Here is a 22,276-nt window from a genome sequence, read left to right on the forward strand (position 1 = left end):
TGTGGTATTATATTATTTATTTGTTGATATTTTTAATCCAAGGAGTTGTGTCACTGGGGTTTGATTAAATTTACTGCTTCCTCCAATGCTAAAGGACAGTCAAGTAAACATTTTGATCATTGCTGTGAGCAGCGTCAGCCAGAGTAAGGGCTAGTACACACAGGCGTTGAAAGCAGACGTTTAGCATGTATTTAATTTGCTTCAGCAAAGCCTAGGAAACACTCTCTGGCACCAAAATATTGTAAGCAAGTGGACCCTTACACAGACTGACTAATGCTTGTTTCGCTTTACATCAATTTCAGGGATGCCTGCAGAAATCACAATCTATAACAGTCGGTAGCCGTTTTGGGCCACAGATATTGACTGCGATATTGCAGCGTCTATAGCCAGCAGTGAGTTGTCATAGGAGGCTCCTGCCATAGTGATGTACAAATATTTTTATGGCACACGCGTATCTATAAATGAAGAGCATGTGTGTGTGCAAGTACACTGAGCCCATATAACAACCTTACACAGCAGTACATCTTCAATTTATGGTTTCTTTTGCCACATTCAATAAATCAAACTTGAACAGATTAAGTAGCATCTAGATAATACCATCAGCTAATTAGTGGTAATAGTGACCATGAACTGAAATTGAGGAAGAAAACCTACAATCATAACAGCTGCAGCTTCCAGCAGTTTGTGTGGATACCATTCTGCACTAAACATGCCCTCCTTAAAGCTAAGCGGAAGCATAAATATTTTTCAACGTTGTATTATACTGTCCTTTTAAATTCAAGATGTTAGGAGTGATTAGGAAACACCAATATGCTGTACAGTTAAATATGTTTCTTGTAAACACAAAACATAGAGGCCATAGCATTATACATTAGATGTTGAATAATGATGAAAAGTCTGTAAGGTAAAGTTATTAGGCAGAACCTCCTGGGTTACTGAACGAACAGTCATTCAGTTTGATTTAAAAATAAACCCTAAGAAGCCGGAATAAATATGCTTAGATGGACGAGATTGCAATATAACCCCTCTGCTTTAAATGCCAATTGATGTCACACTGCAGTGTAAGCCAATCATGGTCTGCTAATTATAACTGCAACCTATCAGGTTCCAGTCACACTGGGGAGGTTGCTATGCAAGTTACAGGAGTGCATAGCAACCCAACAGCTCTAGTAAAGGACGACATATGGGAACATCAGAGCATAGCACGGGCAGGGAGGAGGTACAATCCTCACCCAGGTCCACATACAAAATAAAACGTAATTTTCATACATAATTATTACATGCCTGTGTAATAAATATGTCCATTAGATTTGCACATATTATTTATTCTACTTATATATCCATCCGAATTTTACATGTTTTAAGAAAGGCAAAAAAAACCCAAACAAGATTTAAAGAAAAAACTCCCAAAACAATGAGCTGGATTTTCAAAATACAAGGATTTTTAAATGAATAACTTCTAATTGGCTAGTGGGGATCCTGCACTGGTAAAGCCTGTACTACTTTTATAATCTTAGCAATTGCTTCTATGCCAGAATAAGGAAGATGAACATACAGCTGTTGTTGTAACGCGGCTCCAAATCTTCAATAATTGCACGTTTCTTCTGTAACTCATTGTTGGCTTCATGAAGCTTCTCTCTGTAATTAGAAGGACAAAACACTTGTTTTTAGAAGTACTAGAAAAGTATAGGGATATTGACACAGTAAGATATGTAAGTAAGATACAGTGAGATATACTAGCATACATTTAAAACAAAAGTCATGATGAGTTATTTTGTTAAGAGGTAGGCACCACGTAACACGTAATGACGTTTGTTCCTTTCTTACGGCCATCTAGACTATGATTTATTGGGTTTTGTAGAGATTAACTGGAGTCTTTTTGAGGAGTTGAACTTGATGGACATGTGTCCTATTTCCCCGTATACAGCTATAATGTGCACAAAATTCTCTTATTCATATATATGCTGACACATACCGATTTATAAAATACTTTTTAATTCAACCGTCCATAATGGAACTTAATAGATGACATACATCAGCAGGTGCCAATGGGATTAGGTGCATAAATCTAGGAACCCCTTTCATCTAAAGACCACAAAACTTTATCTAAAACCTCAAAAACATGGTCAGCTGGTGCATTTTTCATTACAAAAGCGCTGTGTACGCACACTCATCATGTGAACGGGCCCAATACCAGCTTTTGCTCAATAAAGCATTACGTGGTCTTCCTGAGAAGACATGGGGAAATAAGTAACACAGACAGTCCTGGCTGCTCAACATCAGGCGTGACTGTGAGAAATAAATAGGGTCTTCTAATTGGCTGAAGGAAGTTTGAAAGTAATACAGATGGTTTTTAGCACTTACTACATTGCAGATTTCTAAATCGCATCATCACACACTTTGCACCAGAACCTATGGAAAGTCAGTGTCCCACGTGTGTCAAGGTAAATACATAGTCTGAGGCATTTCACCACACAGGACCACTGCTAAAATAGTGATTATTGGTCTATGTGAAGAACAGCCATACAATACAGAGGAGTCTACTGAAAAAGCATGACGCATCAAGAGCTCAAGAAAATACTGCCTGCTAGTCCACTCAACGCACTATATGGTGATTCTCCATATGGATCATTTGTCTATATTTATAAATTACAGTAGAAAAAAATCCAAAAAGTAAATCTCAGGAGCCTTTAGGCACTTACATGCTCCTGAGCATCCCTATGCAGAAAACAACGATAATATACAAAGAAACTGCTGCAGTAGAAGCACTTTTATACAAAGCATTTTGAGAAAGTACTTACAGATGTTCTTCAAGTTTCTTCTTCAAAAGAAGTGACTAAAAGAAATTAAAAAGAAATATCCACATCAGACTCATTACTAGTTGTAAAATGATAAGTAAAAAAAAAAAGAAAAAAAAAATGTATTTAAAACATTATGTATTCAGGTAATATTTGGAATAATTACAATAATGGCAAGAAGAAGTTCTATGACTGTACAACGTTTACGGATCTTTGGCAGAGTTCACGTCATGGTTATCAGAGGCGATTCATTACTTTATTATTAGCCATATATTTTCCTTGAAATACATAAGTGACCATAATGGAAAAGCTATATGGTTTACTACAAATTATCCAGACACATTACTATATATTAATTATTCAATTAAAAATTTCAAATATAAATTGTATATGCCGATACAAATTCTATACACATAAGCCTTTCCCCAATTTAAATAAAAGTTTACAGTTTGTAATAATTTAATCAAAAGTAATCATTACAATCTCCATACTTACTATGGCCTTGTGTGAAGCACAATCCATTCAAGAGAAGCATTGGCAAAGGGATCAAGAAAACAAATTATATTTCCCCCAGACATGACATTGCATACAGACAGTTCACTATGCAAAATGGACTTTAACACCTAGATGTGATACATACAGTTTTACCTTGTTCCACTACATGGCAATAAGTACCCCGATAAAGCCAATCATAGCTATTTAATAGGTCATAGCCATGTGCTAACAAAATATCACTCAATACCTCCAAAGTTCTATAATGGCAGGTTTCCATCGCCACAAAGAAACGCGCATTATCAATCCAAAACACAGGTTTTAAAAACGGTGATAGGGAGAAGGAGAGATTATACGTCAATGTGTATAATAGAAGTTAAAGGGAGACCGATACTACCCCCATTTTACTTCTGACATCACAACATACCAGTGATAAGAATATGAAAATGAAGCACTCGAACATTAAAAGGTGATTTTACTCTATATAATCTGTATAAAGTAAACTATCATCCATCCCTCCCCATCAGAAGACGAGAAAACACCACACACAGCTGGACAGGCCCTCTCCTGCAACATGACACACAGCTATTGTCCCCACATCCTCTCTGTGAACCTCTGATATCTCAACACTCGCTACAGATATTCAAACACATTGTTTAATTGGTGAAAAATGCTGCTGATGTTTGACTAGTGGGAGCCACGCAATTTCAACATAAACAGCTGTGGCTTCACCACTTGAAATCATGGTGGTTTCATAGAAACGGCATACCAAGTATATCCTGTTTTACTACACTACTCACGTTAACCATTTAGATTTGCACTCAACCCACTAATCATACCAAAACACACCCCATTTACTTTTGTGGCTCAATCCCATCCTCTTTCATACAGGTGCACAAAATGTAGCTCTCCCACTCTGACAAGATGGACAGCACTAAACCAGAGCATGCATGATTGATTATACATAGACCAGAAACTATAATTCAGTCTGTGTGGGCTGCACTTACATCTTCTGCTTTTGCTCCTTGCTCTTGTAATGATTTCTGAAGCTCTTCCACTTGTGACTGTACTTCTAACAGTCTCTGATTCCCCAGTCTATGCACGAAAATGTGAATACATCAAAGTTAGAGAAAATGAACAGCAACAACACAAGCTAGCAAAGCAACATCTGGTCTCTTGTACCTGTTTTCTGTCTCCAGCTCATTTTTCCTCATGTTTGCATCATCAAGCAAGCTTTGCAACAAAGATATTTTTTCATTGTCTGATCCTTCTTGATTAATTTTTAGCATCTTATTTTCATGCTGAAGACGAATTAGCTTCTCCCTAAATCAACAAAACATTTGTTACTGAAACCGGAAATGAAAAACAAAGATGTGACATTTTGCAATTAACTTTACTTGCAGTAAAGCGTATAGTACTTTTCCCGCAATATATTAAATGGCTATTGTGGCTTTTTTCCATCGTACATACGTTGATAAATGAAATTGTAAAAAAATTACTTGTAAGGAAATTTTCAAACATACATAGCACAGCTTAACTGCATCAAAACAGGCTTCAGGAACATTAATGTCTTTGCTTAACAACTCATAAAAACTATCACCAGAGGCGTAGGAATAGTGCAGCAACCAACTCTATCCACGCAAAGAAATTGCACTGTCACTTTGAGCAGCCGCTGAAACTTAGTTTAATGAATGAGAAGCAGACAGAGTGTTAGTGAATTATGACAACATAGGCAAATATCCACAGCTGACCGGATGGAAAATGTGCACATGGATACTGTTAAGGACCCCTTAGGATGTAAGCTTGTATGAGCAGGGCCCATCTTCCCTCCTGTCTCCATACCTGTTCTTCCACTCCGTCTCTACTGTATCTGCCTGCCTGGAGTTTCTGAAGTACTGGTACTTTGTGTTTATTGTTCTGTACTGTCTTACCCTGTATAGTCTACTGTTTTTACCATGTACGGCGCTGCGGAAACCTTGTGGCGCCTTACAAATAAACGATAATAATAATAATAATAATAATAATAATAATAATAATAATAATAAGGACGGTAGAGGGAATTTAACGGACCCTAAGCTTAGATTTTTTTTTACAATGCCCTTAAGCTACACCACTGCAACAGCTTTAGTAGAGTAAAGAACAACCAAAGAAGATACGCAACAGAACAGTCTACTGCATATTTGTCTGAGGACCGACATGTGTGCACATTGCATGTTAGTGTAGTGTAGAAAAGATAAAAGAACCCATAAAAAGTGAAGAATGAGATATTACTCAGACAGGTTTCTCAATGAGCAAAAAGCCGAATTACACTTACTTTATTTCAGGTGTAACAATTTCTGCAGCCAAGCTGTCTGCCGGTTCCTGGTTACCTAATGGCATAAACCCTATCAGAGTAAAATACCAAAATAAAAATTAATGATCAGGCAAATTGAAAAAAAAAAAGTGAATGTTGGTGTGACAATGGCACAGAACTGTGAGTACAGATAATAAGACTATGTGAGTGTATTTATGTACAACACATAGATATGTTACCTGCTGTGGTGAGCTGACCTTCTTGAGCCTGCACACATCTCAGCTCTTCAATGGTTTCTTTCAGAGAGTCGCGTTCTGACCTTAGTCTCTGATGTGTTACAAAGGAAAGATAAATAAGGTATACATTAGGGCAATCTGAAATATCTCACAATGGAACCGATATGACTCAGAAGCATGAAATCTCTGTATGGAGCTATACAAACAACAGACAATAAGACATGCTGAAGATGGATTTGTAGATTTTATACTGAAGTAGTGTAAGCAAAAAAAAAAGATTCCAATAGGGACATTTTCCCAATAAAACAAATGAACAGAAGCTTTTATAGCAAAGATGATTTTATATTTAGTATATGCACAATTAGTTGAACCTCAGAAAAAAATAATTATTAATTCTTATCTTCTTTAATGTCTCTTGCATTTTACTTTTTAGTACCCTAGATATTTTATGGCCATGCCTCAAGTTTTGCTAGAGTGGACAGATCAGTAAATTCAGGGGGTTAACGCAACATTTGAGCCATCTATGGCTATAACAGGCCAACATCGCCATCTACTGGACATTTCTCCCAGCTGAGACTATAAAGTGAAATGAAATAAATGTAGCCTTTCATTTTCTATTGTAATGTATATTTATATTTTCCTTGGCCCTAAAAAGGACCTGTTCTCTGAACTGTGTTATTAATTACTACAAGTAATTTCAGTGGAAAAAATATAATGTTCTTTTCTAACTCAATTTCAGTGTGAAGTACTGTTGATAATACAGACACATTTGTACAAAAATGTTTAAATGTCACAAATATTTGCAGCCACCAGAAACACTGCGAACTTCCTGCATTCCATCCAAGGTTACAGTGCTTTTAAGGTGTTTGGGGCTCTTTTCTAGCTGACAAACATTCCAGCCTCTTTGTGTTTATAGATGGACAAAAAACATGATTCATTCTAGTAGTGTAGATAAGTGGTTATAAGCAGAGGCTAATCCTTTAGCAGTCACCATATTTAGGCTTTGAACTCAGTGGCGTTTCTTCTGTGCATTGTGCTAGTACAAAGCATGTAACTGGGTCTGAAAATGGAAAATTCCAAAGACCCTGTGTCACGATATTACTCACATTTCAGAGAGTACACAAGTGAATGTATTGGGGAGGCCTACGTAACCTCAAATGACCTCCCAAACCCTAGTAAAACGCTAGCATATTTGCATTTCAGATGCAGTTTCACTGGCATTTGTTCTTATTTATTTTAATGCATAAGAAATGAAAGTGGGTATGAGGTCTACATACCCCAACACCTGAAAACTTAAATATGTCATGAAATGCACTACAATGCTCAGCAATTCCATCATTTACAAAGGCTGAGTGAAAATATGACCACATTTTAATTACAGATTACAAGAGTCCCGCGTACTGGTTGTCCAGTATGAAGAAAATTAGCAGTGTTGCTTCAATGCTGCTAAAAACAAAATGCTACTTACATCCTTTTCTTTTTGTAAGCTGTCAATTTTTTCTTTCAGTCTTTTGTATTCAAAATCCAGTTTGTCTGCTTTTTTAGATTCTTCTGAGAGTCTATTCTGCAGCTCAACAACCTGTTTACCAAGTGGCACATGCTGCATTAGAAAGGAAATCAGTGGCGCAATTGTTTATACAAAACTAGAAGCTGTAGATGTACCTGTCTCTTGTAGGTTTCAAGCTGACTGCGAGCAGCGTTTGCTTTCCTAAGCTCTTCTTCTAGGCCGACTGTATTTTGCATGTACATAGTGTTTTTTTCCTCTAGCAGCTTCACCTGCCTTCGCAAATCCCCAAGATCCTCCAGTTTTTTCTTATAGGACTCTACTTGACCCTCTAACTTTGCTACTTTATCGGAAGAGTGCCTGAAAACAACACACAACAAAACAATAGCACAACATGGTCTCTGTAAGAAATCAATAGCAGTCAACAACACACATACACGTTCCAATTCTTCAACAGACACTATATCTAATCCAAAATAAAGAAGTGCCTTGTAACCTAGTGAAGGCAAAACGTACTAAATGGACTCTGCCCCTAAATGTATCCAATATAGCTAATGAACTACTAGAAATCGTTCTAGTAAAAATAAAACCATGACAGAGGATGGAAAACAGTTCAAGCAGTGAAGCATACAGTAAACAGTCAAGAAAGTACTATCATGAATATGGCCGGCACCACACTATTTAAAGCAAGCCATGAAATGTAATATTGTGTATTTGCCTACTTGTCTGACTTGCACTGTACAGACAAATGTATTATATATCTGTATGCACTTTAATAATAAGTGTCAGTTGGCTTATTTAAGAAAATACAAACATAACTATTTTTGTCAAGGTATTAAAAAAAAATTGTTCTGATGACAATTGAAAACCATTCAGATGATGAGGAGTGCTGCAAAAACCACATGTGAATGACATAAATGATCGAACATGGTTTTATACCGTAGAACATCCATTTCATCTTTCAGCGACTGTGCTTCGTCTGCCAGCGTGGTTAAATCCTCATTCTGTTGTTTTAAATCTGTGATCTCCTTCTCAAGCTCTTCACAGCGTATCCTGTAATCATCTTTAGATGCTTCAAGCCTATAAAAAAATGAAAGAGACGCAATGCTTTTGTTTACAATGGCAATTAAAAAAAATAAAAAATCTACAACATTTAATACTTCCCCTCAAAATATATTAAAAAAATGAGTGCTTAACCCAACGCACAACTTCAATTACACAGAGTTACTGGTAACATCCACAAAAATACATTAAATGAAAAAGTGTCAAGAAAAAAAGTCTAAGCGTATATGATATCTCTGGAAGACAATCTGCTTTGTTGATGACACGGCTGTATTTTGGGATTTAAATATTCATGAAACCTATTGATGTTTGTGTGGAGAGTGACAGAAATTAGAAATATTAAATAGATTAAAAATCAAGAACGTGATAAACCGGAATATATTGGACATAGGTTTGCGATTCATGGTTTTTTGTTACATAGCAATATATTTTGCAAATCGATTAAGTTTTATAAGCAATTGCATATGTACTGCCAACAGTAATGTAGCAGTGATGGAAGTGCGATTATCCAACGCTATGCTCTGGAGCACACCTGCCCCCAAATAGGGAAGGGGGAAGGAGTTCATGCTTATGAAGGCAGTAAGAGGGATAACTCAACTCATGAATATAAATAAACACTGCCACCAATGATGTTACAGACTTTCACCATATCAGCTAGAGTCAGATAGGGCAGTTCAATAGTAGAAAACTGGAAACAAAGAAAAATGATCATATAGAAAATAATGGAACTGAAAAAAAAATTGAATGATTACATAAATAGGCTCATAAAATAATAGAATAAAAATGTATAACAAAGCAAAGCCACATATCATACCTAAATGTTTCTTCTTGCAGCTGTTCAAGCTGTGTCTGAAGCTGTAGGTGTCTTCTTCCTGCAGGGCTGTTGGGGTCTTCTAGAGAATCAGACTGGTTTAAGCGCTCCATAAGAACCTGATTCTCAGCAAGCAAACTACTCTTCTCTTCCTGGAGGCCTGCAACCTTCAATACAGACAGAGGCTAAATTATAGTGGAAGATAGCGTTTCCTGTACAATCCATGGTGCATGCCAGCCACACACAGCAGCCATGTCAGTGGCATAAGTGTTTATACAATAATCTTGTGGCATCAAGACCTTTGTTGCTGTGTAGTTATGCTTCAAATGCATTATATGGTTAAAACATACCAAACAAAAAGCCAATCCAACAAATAAATATGTATACACCGCTCTTTCTTGCTTCCATATAGAGTTTTACTTTAGTTATAATCACAGGCGTGAATTTCAATACACGTCAAAGTGTTGTGGTTCTTAATTACTTACGTCAGACGTATAAAAAATTAGCAACAGGATTACAATTTTCTACTACTACTCATTAAAATTGGATAACTACGCCTGCATTGGCTGGGGCTAGAGCCCTGTGCAGTGACAAAGCAAAAAGGCATCATCACAATATTGAAAGATTATGTGAATAAGATTACCATGATCAACTATACCATCATTTTCTTCCTTAAATTTGTACAATTAACTTACAGCCAGAAACACCTCTTTCATCTGTATTAAAAAAAAAGGTTGGTCTATTGGACTCCTATGCTACAAATGATTGCAAGTGAAAATATCCAAACCCAAAGTTGATTTATTTTAGTCTTCTTATTAAATGACTAACATCACACCAACTCACTGTTTATCATTAATGAAAACATCTGTGTATTTGGAAAGCACAAAACATGCTATTGTATATATTACCCCTACTGAACTCTCTTCATGTATTAGTGCTTGACTACCATATGACAATGCTAATGTTCTGAAATATTTTATTAACGATATAATATGTAATATTAGCATTTGTGAAAAAAAGATAAAGACGAAATAAAACAGTGCATATGCAAACCAAAGCATACATGTGTTAGTAAATGGTGATGCTGTGGTGTGGACATTCACAACTTTACCCTTTCTTCTAGCTCATTACATTCATATTTCAGTTTATCTCGCTCCTCTTGGACATAGTACACCTTTATTTGCATAGAAAGCAAAATAAGATTGGTTAACAGTCTATTATGTTCTGTATGCTCATCATGTCAAGAACTGGGCATGTGGCCAGGACTAACGGCCTATCTCTGAAAGGTTACTAGCGTGTCACAGGTTCCGCACAGCAGTTGCAAATTTGTAAACATGGCAATTTGTTGTGGAATTCTATTATATGGTTTCAGTTGTAAAAGAAAGAAATAAAGATTTCTACGCTAGATATTTTTTACCAGGTGGTTGCACACTATTTTACTGGGTTTGGATGCTTATTAAATTACTACTTTTTCTTTGAAAAAGCCTCTTAACAAACCACCACGAACTGACAAGATACTTAAATCGGTTGCAAGAGACTTTCCAGAAACAAGAAACTTGCCACTTTTATTTCCTGTGCACTGGGCAATATTGCATTTACTGTTTGTAAATATGTTTAAAGGAACATGAAGTTAAATGTTTGGACTAGTTGTTTCCCTGGCTACATTTCAGGAATCGTTAAATATATACAAATCCTGTTCACTTTGCCATTTTTCATGTCTTTATATGGCCACTTAACTTTTGTATTAGTTAGAGAATCCATATACTCTGATAACTGGTCAAATATAATGCACATGCAGTATTTTAGGATTTATGTCAGATACTAAATTATTTTATATAAAAAGATATAACCTACATTTGGATTAGGAAGTAGAATGGAGCAAAGCAAAGTATAATAAACTAAAGTAAAAAGAATTAAGCAAAACAGTATAAGCAACAGGAAAAAAAGTTGAACACACTGCTCCTATGTCAATGCCACTCAATTGGTCCCCAAACATTCCATTTTAAGGAAAACCATGGAAGACACAAAGAAATCCTTAGATATTTTACACGTTACCTACACTTTGAAACAATGGTCAAAGTGGAAATTTAGAAGTAGCGGTATGGAAAATCTAATGGCAATGTACGTGAATGGAGTTTGATAGTTTTACAATTATTATTAACCTTTATTTATAATGTGGTCCACAGTGCTGTATAGAGGGCAAACAATGCAGGCATAGTATAACCGTACAATACAGTAAACACATAACTATACAAACCTCAACACAGCTACTGATAGTCTATATTGGTAATGGGGCTCAAAGGGTATATTCAGCACAAGCCGAAACCTGTGCCCATTAATGCGGGTGCAACTAACAGGTTTAGAGCCACTGAAAGAGGTGCAAAGACAATGGAGGAGTGGAGTCAAGGGGCAAAGAAAGAAGTGCACAGTGAGGCTGCTGAGCAAAAGTTATAGGTAGTAAGAACAGGAGAGAAGAGGGCCCTGCTCGCTAGAGCTTAAAATTTAAAGGGAAAGGGGCAGACAAATGGTTGACACATGGAGGTGAGGCAGTGTAAAGAAATCTGAGGGCAAGGTATGCTCTATGGTGAAATGGTTAAGCGGAGGACTGGTAGGGTTATGAACAGGTAGGTTTTCAACAACCGTTTGTAACTCTACAGGCTAGGGGATAGTCTGATAGATCGAGGGAAATTGTTCCAGTGGTAAGGTGCACACAAGAGAAATCTTGAATTTGGGAGTGGGATGTGGTTACCAAATGGAAAGAAAGGCGATGGTCATTCGCTGACCGGAGAAGGCAGGATTGCGTATGTATGGGGATGAGGTTGGAGATGTAGGAAGCAGTGGAGTTGGAGAGGGCCTTGTACGTGAGGATGAGGAGTTTGAAGAGGATTCTGTAGGGGGAAGGGGAGCCATGGTAAGGCATGACAGAGGGGGGGCAGATGTGGAACGACAAGAGAGGAAGATAAGTCTAGCTGCAGAATTAAATATAGGTCAAAGAGGAGCAAGATGGAAGCAGGGGAGGCCAGTAAAGAGAAGGTTGCAGTAGTCGAGACGAGAAATGATCAGAGAGTGAATATGAGCTTTGATGGCATTCTGGGAGAGGATGAGTCTGATAAGAGCGATGTTGCGGAGCTGTTAGTGACAATCAAAGCAGAAGGAGAACAGGCGGCATGGCATACCACCGTATACACGTCGATCACTGCTTCTAACAGGAAATGCATACAGGAGAGAGTAATTTTTCCATTTTATTTTAGCTGAGTGAACCATACAATATTTGGTAGAGAGAGTAGGCTACATAATTTTGGTGACTGAATATAGGAATTTCATTGCTTGTGATGTGATTGACAACAAAATATTCCTATTGTACAAAAATACTAACCTGCATGTCTAGTTCATGGCATCGCTGAGCGATTTCTTCTTTTGCTGCTAATGCATCATTCAGTTCTTCTGTAGTCTTCTTTAACTATTTGGTATGATGCAAGCATGAATCAGTTAAGAACAAAACCAATACCTGATGTCTTTAGAGAATTGCGTCTCACAGTATAGAGAGAGATGTATTAGAAACTCTTGGTGCCCAAAAGTCTAACATAACATAAAAGTAGATGGATACCTGTCGGTCAAGCTCAGCATAAGCATCTGTCCCAAGAGAGACCGGGGTTTCTTTGCTCATCAGCTGAAAATAGAGAGTTATATAGCAATGTCAACCAACAATTATTTACGCCAACATAATAATAATATTATTATTATTATTATTATTATTATTATTATTATTATTAATAATAATATCTAGGTGTTTTTTTTGTGTTGCATTTTTTTTAAATGCTACTTATTACAATGCAAATAAAATGTATTTACATGTGTATGTATGCATTTGATATGCTTTTTACAAGCACTAAAAGACATCTCAAATACCAGTGGATACTGAGCCTTAGTTGGCAAGACCCCACTGACTTATAGCTTATGTCAAATATATTCTAACTTTAGCATTGTGTTTAGTCCTTCACCTACAGAGCACTTCCAATTTACAACATCTGTTTGTTTTATCTGTACAGATTTTTTTTATTTATTTATTACAGATATTGAGCCTCATTTAAAGTTAGGAATAAATACAGATACGGAAAACAATATTGCACTATAAGGGAGCCAGTTTAAAATGAATGGACATATTTAAAGTTGGGAGAGAACACTAAATAAGGCCCATTATTTTTTAAGTTTTCTATATAGATCATACGTTTCAAATGCTTTCTATGACATCTTAAACTATATGTATGAACTTGAGTGACATCATAAATTTACCACACCAGACAAGGACCTCACATCTCTGCTATGTGTTGCTTGTGGACCTTGTTCCTTCTACCATCTAACCCTCAGTCTATAGTTTCATGTGTACCTTCAATCCCCCTCTTCATATCTTGACACTGCTCCTATTACAAGCAGCCTCTAAACACAATCATATTATTGGACAGGCTCACTGCCTTACACTGGATCAGAACACCCATTCTGTGCACCTTCTAATGATCTGATCAGGTTATTCTATCCTGTCCACTTCAAAATTGGGTACATATGGAATAAAAGGTAATGAAAACTGAACACAAAAAGATGCTCAGCAGTGTTCGCCCCAGAAAATTATGCCAGCCGAGTGGCATAAAGAAGGAGCCGGGTGTGGGGAAGTGTAATATTTGCAATAATAATGAAACGTTTTGGATGTTATTGCCCACACCTGCCAGGACTGGTCACACGGGTGATCAGTGGTCACACACACTGCTGGCTGTAGTGCAGCCGGGTGGGATTTGGGGGAAATTAATGATAAAACCTGGGATACTATTTTGAGCAGTCCGTGTCAAGTTACTGCTTCTGCTAGATTTCGTCAGGTCATGATTTTTCTTTTACATGGAGAGTATTTCACTCCCAATCGGCTTTCCAAATTTAATGGTGGACAACTGGTTCTATGCCCCAAGTAAGGGAGTGTAAGGGGGGACTTTGGCACATGCTCTGGAATTGCCCATTGGTGTCTTCCTTCTGGAGGGAGGTGGGTGCTTGTATAATACGGTTGGGGGTGGGAGTACACGCTATCACACCAAGATTATGCATATTCGGTTTGGGTAAGAAAGTGGATGGCCCCAGAGGGTCCAGCCCTGAGGGATTGGATTGATCTGGTTAATGACACAGTAGGCCATGAGCGATTCATGTATATTAGCAGAAATTTGCTTGACAAATATGAGAAGATCTGGTATAGATGGAGAATATCTCCGTATGTTAGAGGGATTGAGGGAGGCAGACCTATCTTGAGAGTATTATGTCCGGGGCGGGCACCCAGCCACCGTTATTAAAACTGTTGTTTTGATGCCTTATTGTATGCTGGATGTGGGCGAGTTGTACGGGGAGATTATTCCTGTATTGCATGCCAAGTATAGATATGTTTGTATATTCTTTAAATATGTCTGACATTTGATCCTAATCTGTACATATTTGTTGATGTATGAGGTGTTTTGACAATGCATACATGAACTTATGACACTGCTGTCACCCCTGCGTGGGTTTAGTTTTAATTGTCATAAGCCTAATGTGTTGGGCTTTTATGTTGAGTTAAAAAAGAAAATAAATGCAATAATTTTTTTTTCTGACTTAAAAAAAAACAAACAACAACAACAGCCGGGTTGAGCACCCGGGAAATAGGTGCTGGGGAGAACACTGTTTTCAGTGTTTGAGCAAACTTGCTACTCACACAATTTGTTACAGTTCACTACACAGATCAACTAACCTCTGAAGTCGTTTTTCCTCCAAAATAAAACGCACAACTTATAGTAAATTTGCATTGGTAAAGCTCAAAATCAATAACATAACTTACCTCCTGGATAGCAGTCATCACCATATGCTGGACAGACTCTTCCATCATCATGATGGTTTGGATATATTCTAGAAATATATGATGTACACTTTACATTTAATCTGCTTTTTTAATGCAAACATATTTATACACAATGTAATCCTAACCAGTATCAATGAAATTTGACAAATTAAAATATTTGCTTCTGTAGAGCCATGATGTCATGGGACTAGTGTCACTTGCCTTATTTTTAAAATGTTCATAACTGTCTTTCAGGTCAAGCACATCTATATAGTTAGACAACTTCATAAAACGTCACCTTGAAGTTCTGTGACCTGTATAAGAACACTCAGCCAATGTATATGTTCTGGACTTCTCACTTACTTATATTTTATAGTGGGGGATTCAATAACCCATAACTAACACTTTACAAGTGTCCCTCTTTTTATGTAGTGGTAAGGGCAGAAATCATAGGGACTTTTGAATAGAGAATATATGAAAGTTGAATACATTTCTGCTAGCATTCCATTGGTTACACAGTCTATAATTTTAAGCTCTGTTAAATACAGCTGTAACTCCTCCAACATCTTTAAGAAGGGGAAATAACACAGGTCCAGGCATTTGAGTTAATGTGACATCACTGTCCTACCCGTTTATAAATCACCAAATCAACAGTCTGTATTTCAGCACAGCAAGTCTGCAAGTGGTCAATCACACTATGCCTGCTTATAAAAACCCCTCCCCTAACTTTAATGATGTGGAGTGAAAGGATGCATGGAAGACATGACTGTGTGTGCCAATACTGCACTAAATATTTCATGTATATTATACAGCTCAATACTTCACTGCCTTTGCTGTATATTAATGTCAAATAGTGGATTTACTTTCTCTTTACAAAGCAAACACCTGTCACCATGAACATTCTGGGCACTTTCTTATGATAACCTCAGCAATGATGCTCTGTCAGAGAGAATTGCCACCTATTCAATTTATCCCAAAGAAGCCCAAAGTGACTCCTTCAATACCCCACCATCAAACAAAATGTGGGTGGTCAAGTCAACCGAAAAGAGATTTGTTACCATGGTGACTCTTGAAGAATTCCATCCGTGTAAATATAAAACAAAATCAACATCTGCCATATAGACCCAATTGTAAAGCGTTACGGAATTTGTTGGCGCTGTATAAATAAATGTTGATGATGATGATACACTCATCAAAATAGCACATCATAATCACATCAATACAAATGTGAGCACGGCCATAGACGCTGTTTATAGCACCGATGCACAAAATGCATGCCACTGGGCCATTTCTTTGTGGCCCCCAGGGAAGCACGAACATAGGCGGACAAAAGATCATGGGACAAAAATACTACTGTGGTATTTCTGTCCCAGCGTTCTGTATATGTCCTTATCCCATATTGAGATCTGGCCATTAGTCACAGAGGTCAATCTAGCAACAAAACAGAATGAATGGACTTCACACTAACTCCCTGCCAAATTGTCCCTGGGAGAACTGTAAGCTCTCACGAGCAGGCCCCGCTCTCCCATAGGGTTTTCTTAATATGTAATTATGTAGTTTGTATTTATAGAAAATGTGTCACTTTTGTACTTATGATATTTTTTTGTAACCCTTGCTGCCCCTTATAATTAAAAGATAATAACATAAGTGTGCAAGGGAATGTGTTGCTGCAGGGGTGGGGAAAATGTGTTACAGGGTAAGGGGCATGACTTTCTCCCGATGCGACGTCAAGACACCCACCACATGGGATGGCCTCTTTGAATCATCCCAGCAAAGAGGCGGTGCACACAAAATAATCTTCCCATTTATAGCATACAGAGCATTGTTTTAACTCGTCGACATTTTGATTACTCCATTTACATTTTTGGGGGCATATTCAATTAGCTTTCCGGTTCACGGGATCGCACCAGAACGGCCCGCAAAGTCAATCCACGGTACCGCAATAACGTGGATTTTCGTTCGCAGCCCATAGGGTTGCGTACAAAAATCTGCGTTATTACGGTACCGTATTACCGGCAATACTGCGCATGTTTTGCGGTAACGCGCGTTACCGCGAACCGGAAAGCTAATTGAATATGCCCCTTAGGATCTGATACACAAGTCCCATGTGTTTTGCACTTTTCTTAATTCTTTTTTCTCTTTACTGTATGTCTACATCAGACCCACTCGTAGGGCTTGGACACATGAGCACTTCTTACTTTCCACATACATATGAAATGTGTAGAAAGCATCAGATTAAAGAACAGAATGGACCCAATTGAATCATACACACTGACTTCTACTATCTGCATTTGCAGAGGCAGCTCGGTGTGCTGCTTTCCATGAACACAGCTCGAACCTTTTCCTTCTGTTCAGATGGAGTGTTTGAACCGAAAGAAAATTATCGACAGTGAAAGTGACTGGAACAGATGCTGAACCAACCCTGTACACATGAAGAAATGAATGACTGTGCATGCATTTATGAGCCGTTCAGATGCTCAGTGTGTACATACTATTAAACAATCACATAAAACTTTTGTGCTGGCAAACCCTGCCTATAAAATCAAAAGTAGATGGAAGAGAAAAATACAGCAGCCATTCCAGAAATAAAAAAACAAAAACAGCAAGGTGGTAGGATAGAAAAGGTCTACGTAGGACGCCCTTTCTGTTTTAGCACTCAGTCTTCTAGACTAAGCCGTGTCTGCTGTTTTGGGGTGACACGTACACCTTACAACAGGTGAATTACCTTGCTTTTGTTCGCATTTTACAGCACAGCCTAAAATAAGCTGGAGCATTCGTCCAAGTTCTGATGCATCAGAATGTTCTCCAACCAAATTCACATCTGGAAGTGTAAAATCATTGATCTGATGGCCTAAAATCTGAAAACAGTATATATTAAATTGTTATTATATCATTTTAAAAGGACACACGTGTTATAAAAGCTTCATTTAAATTTAAAAAGATACAGCAATTTAACATGGAATGTTAAAACATATTAATGTTAACAAAAGGCAGAATCATTTCAACAAAAATACCAATTGAAAATGAATGCTACACTGTAACCCATGGTTACAGTATAGCATGTAAGGTACCTATGGCTGAACATCTCCTCCCAGGATATTCAGCTGTAGCAGTGAACACCGTCCTACATATGTAATATCATGACATTCAGCATTTCAATTCAAGATTTATTTTTTGATTACCTCATGATTGTAATCCAAAATTCCCTTCAAAATCTTCTTCAGATTACTAATCTACAAGAGGAAAATGAGAAGTTAAATGGCTGTATATGCTTTTTTTTTTTTGAGTGTAATAAATATATATATTATATATAAATGAACACGTGACCGATTTGTAAGAGACATACAAAAAGGGTGGAGCCTAAATTAAGCAAGGCAAACTGTACTCAGGTGAAATAAGATTCAAAAAAGACTGAGGGCTATTGGTTTGAATTAATATATGTAATTAATTAATCTTGTTTATTATTGTATCTGCTAAGCAAGGTGCAGTCACCAACCCCCAAACAAATCCAAGGACATAGAGGACATAGCACCTGTACTGATTTAAACATAAATCTTGTGCTAAACCTCATTCTCACAAGCAGCCAAGAAAAAGATTACTGCTAGGCTGGGTGAATCTCGCTCAATAGGTCATACTAGTTAACAGGCTCCTGGGTCAGCCAGAATTTAAAAACTATTGCATGGGTGCATCTCTAATTCACCCATCAGCCAAACATACAGATAAATTAATCTAGTAATTGTAGAAGTAGAAAAAAAACCCAGCAAACTTAAGAAATCCTTTATGAAAACTGCTGTACCAACAATTAATCAGCTTACAATATTTTTCTCCTATTTTTTTTTTTTAAGGATTCTATTCTCTTCCCCTCGACCTTGGGATGATTTAAAGGCTGATGTCAGAACGGTCCAAGAACCAGAAGATATTTTTCTCATTGACCTTCTTTTAAAGTGTGGGTGTCGGGGGCGATTCTGAAGTTTTTTTTGGCTTTTTTTTTTTTTAGAAGGAAGGAGAGGGGGACATGCAGTAATCAAGAAGAGCTGTATACAACAAGGGAAAGCCACAGTTTACTATGCTGCCTGGTTCCCCTTTTCCATGCCTATTGCAAAGCACAGTTGGTGCTAGACTGCGTCAAATCAAGAATAGAGGGGGGGCGGGGGGGTTGTTATTTGTTTATAATAACAAACAAGGTTTTTTTTTGAAGGAGGAAGTGGGGATTGCATGTATGCTGTTCATTAAAATTTAATATTGCTGCATGGGTGTGATTATTTCTAACTTATTATGTCAGTATAATGGACAAGATTGTTATGGAACCTTTGTAGACTATATAGCCATCAGAGGGGTAAAAGAGTTGAAATAGCCCCTTCGCTGATAGAAGTTGTAAGGGTTGAGGGTCATCCTAATGTTTTGTTGGGATTATTTGAGTTTTATTGGCCGTGCTAGTCCAATGTCAATTAGAATTGTTTCTTCAATAGGAGGTCATCCTACCAAAGTGGAACCAATGCTGCAAAAAAAAAAATCAAAACAATAAAAGCAGGTGGTAACTGGGCTAATGCACAAAATCCTACAGTGACGTTCAGCAGGATCTTGATGTTGCTGTTACACGAAATGAGAACAGTTTTAATTTATTAATGAAAAACACAAATCCTATTAGCTTACTGTATAGGGATAGTTTTCAATCCACTCCTATTTCTACCCTAAGAGCCAACTCATACCTTCTATTGGTAAGCATTGCTTTCAGGCCTATAAAAGGCTGTTTACAAATCACTCCAGAAAGGAGAGGAGAGAAATGATTTAGAATGTGACACAGATGTAGAATTATTTAAACTACTAAGAAACAAAACCCTACTCTAAGAAATCAGTAAGTGACAAGAGGATTAGTTACATGGGACACTACAGATAAATCCTCTTATCAAGAAAACCGTTTTGAAATATTGGCACACACGCTGACCTTCCATATGGTAAATATTTAAAGATAATCATGTACTAGACAGAAAAATAAACATTTACTGGCAGCCAAAGAGAATGGGATATTTCCTGGTTATAATTGCCAAAGTTGTTCTGCAATTACTTTAGTGTACAGTAGTGTGGTAGTGTGCAGCATCCAACTCACAGTACCTCTATTCCATGAAGAATCTTATTTATATGTAATTTTACAGGCATAAAGTTATTAAAAATGCCCATGTAGGAAAGTATTCAAGGTCCGCAAAAGTAAATTAGAATGAGCATAGATCAGTTTTTCGATTATAAAACAAAATTTTAAAAAAATAATAGAAAGTTGAAGGAGAGAGTGGGAAATACAGATATTTATAAGAGCAAGAGTGAGAAGGCTACAGCAGTAGCTAAACATTTTAAATCTATGAGACTATGGGGCAGATTCAATTAGCAACTCAGAGCTGCGAGTAGAAAATCTGCAGAGAAATTCTTAAGAACTACGCGGCTAATTCAATCTATCCCCATGTGTCAGAATTATGATGAGGACATTACGAATTACCTTTCTGACATTAAAACGCAAATTGCTACAAAGCGAGGTTTACCGAATTATGAAATTAAACGCAGGACTTGTCCTTCGCACTTTAGGGTTAAAAATGTTTTAAATCCAGTATAACCAAAGGTAAATCGCAGTTGTTATCTTGTGTCAGGGAGATCAATTCAGTAAACTTGTTTAATGCAAGTTTCAATGGAGCACGTGGCATTCAAAAAGCAACAAATCTACGGCAAGTCTAACATCACAAGTGGGTAAGGGACCATTGCAGCAAATGGTTTTCATTTACAAAGTCCATTTCCGTGTTTTGTACCATCATAAACTTTCAAAATTGAGGCCAGAGCGTATAATATGTTACCGTTACAGGTACTTTTTTTTACATGATGGACAAGTAACACTGGAATTCAAGGAAAAGGCAACAAGACTGCATACCAATAACGGCAAAATAGTCCTCAAAAATTACCTTGAGCCGCCAGTTGTCGCCCACATCAGTTTTAATCCGTATTAACCAGTTTTCATCAAAGTATGCTGGGTCACTGTTAAAGAAAATCACATTCCATAAAACTTTTTGTGAATCACTGGTATAGTTAATGGAAACTGAACAAGAAGCAAAAAATAGTAGCTCTATTTAAACAACTGAATATCCTTTGATGAGGCCCTGACTTTTCAAATCATTCACCTAATCCTTCAGATATCAACAAACTAATCTCCACTTGAAACTGAACATATAAAAAAGGTCCTATTTCATTATTATGTACCGCAAATATGGTCTATGTGTAGAAAATAAAAAAAACACAGCTTTTTGAGGTAAAAATTGGATTTTTGTACCTACGTAAAATTAGTTTCTCTTAGTCCATTGGGGGACACCGGCGACATTGGGGTATAGCGTAGGGACAGGTTGAACTGGCACTTTAAACTTCTGTTTAACTAAGCCCTAGCTCCTCCTCCTCTATACCCCCCTTCCTGCTAGCCTCAGTTTATATTTAACAAAGCCCACAGAAAGCAGAGAGAGAGAAAACAAGAAAAGAAACAGAGAAAACAAGAAAAGAGAGAAAACAAGAAAAGAGAGAAAACAAGAAAAGAGAGAAAACAAGAAAAGAGAGAAAACAAGAAAAGAGAGAAAACAAGAAAAGAGAGAAAACAAGAAAAGAGAGAAAACAAGAAAAGAGAGAAAACAAGAAAAGAGAATAAAAATAACAAAACAACAACATTCCCTTAACTACAAGACAACATGTCAAACAGTAGGAGAAACCAGAGCGTTAAGGGTGGGTGCCCGGTGTCCCTAAATGGACTAAGAGAAACATATTTTAAGCAAGTACAAAAATCTCATTTTCTCTATCTATTTTCTTTGGGGGACAACGGGGACATCCCAAAGCTGCCTCACGGGAGGGAACGCTCAGAAGAAATGACACAAAGCACCTTTCTTCCAAAACTTGCATTCTTGAATGCAAAGACATTAAACTTGTAAAACCTAGTGAATACCACGTGGCCATCCTACACAGCTGTTCACTGGAGGCACCATGGCAAGGCACCCAAGAAGCACTTACAGACCTTGTAGAGTGCGCCCACAAATTATCTGGGACAGCCCCACTATAAGCCTGCAAGCAATAGTCACCTTAGAAGCTGGCCAACCTCTCTTGTGAGCATCATAGAGAATCAAAACATGCTCAGTCTTGCGCACATTCTGAGACCTTCGCACATAAATGTGTAAGGCTCGGAAAACATTGAGATAACGAATAGAATCATCGTCAGAGCA

At 37.4% G+C, this 22,276-nt stretch overlaps 1 protein-coding gene across 1 annotated transcript in view; it reads right to left on the reverse strand.

Moving 5' to 3' along the window:
• Positions 1 to 22,276, reverse strand: part of LOC142151852 (protein Hook homolog 3-like) — a 50,946-nt gene that overhangs the window by 8,010 nt on the left and 20,660 nt on the right. The window contains exons 3-18 of the mRNA XM_075207915.1: positions 20,984 to 21,056; positions 18,224 to 18,274; positions 17,767 to 17,899; positions 15,042 to 15,109; positions 12,804 to 12,866; positions 12,573 to 12,656; positions 9,200 to 9,363; positions 8,263 to 8,403; positions 7,482 to 7,683; positions 7,288 to 7,398; positions 5,823 to 5,910; positions 5,605 to 5,674; positions 4,473 to 4,613; positions 4,298 to 4,385; positions 2,802 to 2,836; positions 1,556 to 1,638 (exon numbers count right to left, since the gene is read on the reverse strand). Of these exons, the coding sequence (XP_075064016.1) occupies positions 1,556 to 1,638; positions 2,802 to 2,836; positions 4,298 to 4,385; positions 4,473 to 4,613; positions 5,605 to 5,674; positions 5,823 to 5,910; positions 7,288 to 7,398; positions 7,482 to 7,683; positions 8,263 to 8,403; positions 9,200 to 9,363; positions 12,573 to 12,656; positions 12,804 to 12,866; positions 15,042 to 15,109; positions 17,767 to 17,899; positions 18,224 to 18,274; positions 20,984 to 21,056 (1,595 nt within the window). The remainder of the gene's footprint in view (positions 1 to 1,555; positions 1,639 to 2,801; positions 2,837 to 4,297; positions 4,386 to 4,472; positions 4,614 to 5,604; positions 5,675 to 5,822; positions 5,911 to 7,287; positions 7,399 to 7,481; positions 7,684 to 8,262; positions 8,404 to 9,199; positions 9,364 to 12,572; positions 12,657 to 12,803; positions 12,867 to 15,041; positions 15,110 to 17,766; positions 17,900 to 18,223; positions 18,275 to 20,983; positions 21,057 to 22,276) is intronic.

Source organism: Mixophyes fleayi, chromosome 1 (genome assembly GCF_038048845.1).
Source record: "Mixophyes fleayi isolate aMixFle1 chromosome 1, aMixFle1.hap1, whole genome shotgun sequence".
Lineage (NCBI taxonomy): Eukaryota > Metazoa > Chordata > Amphibia > Anura > Limnodynastidae > Mixophyes > Mixophyes fleayi.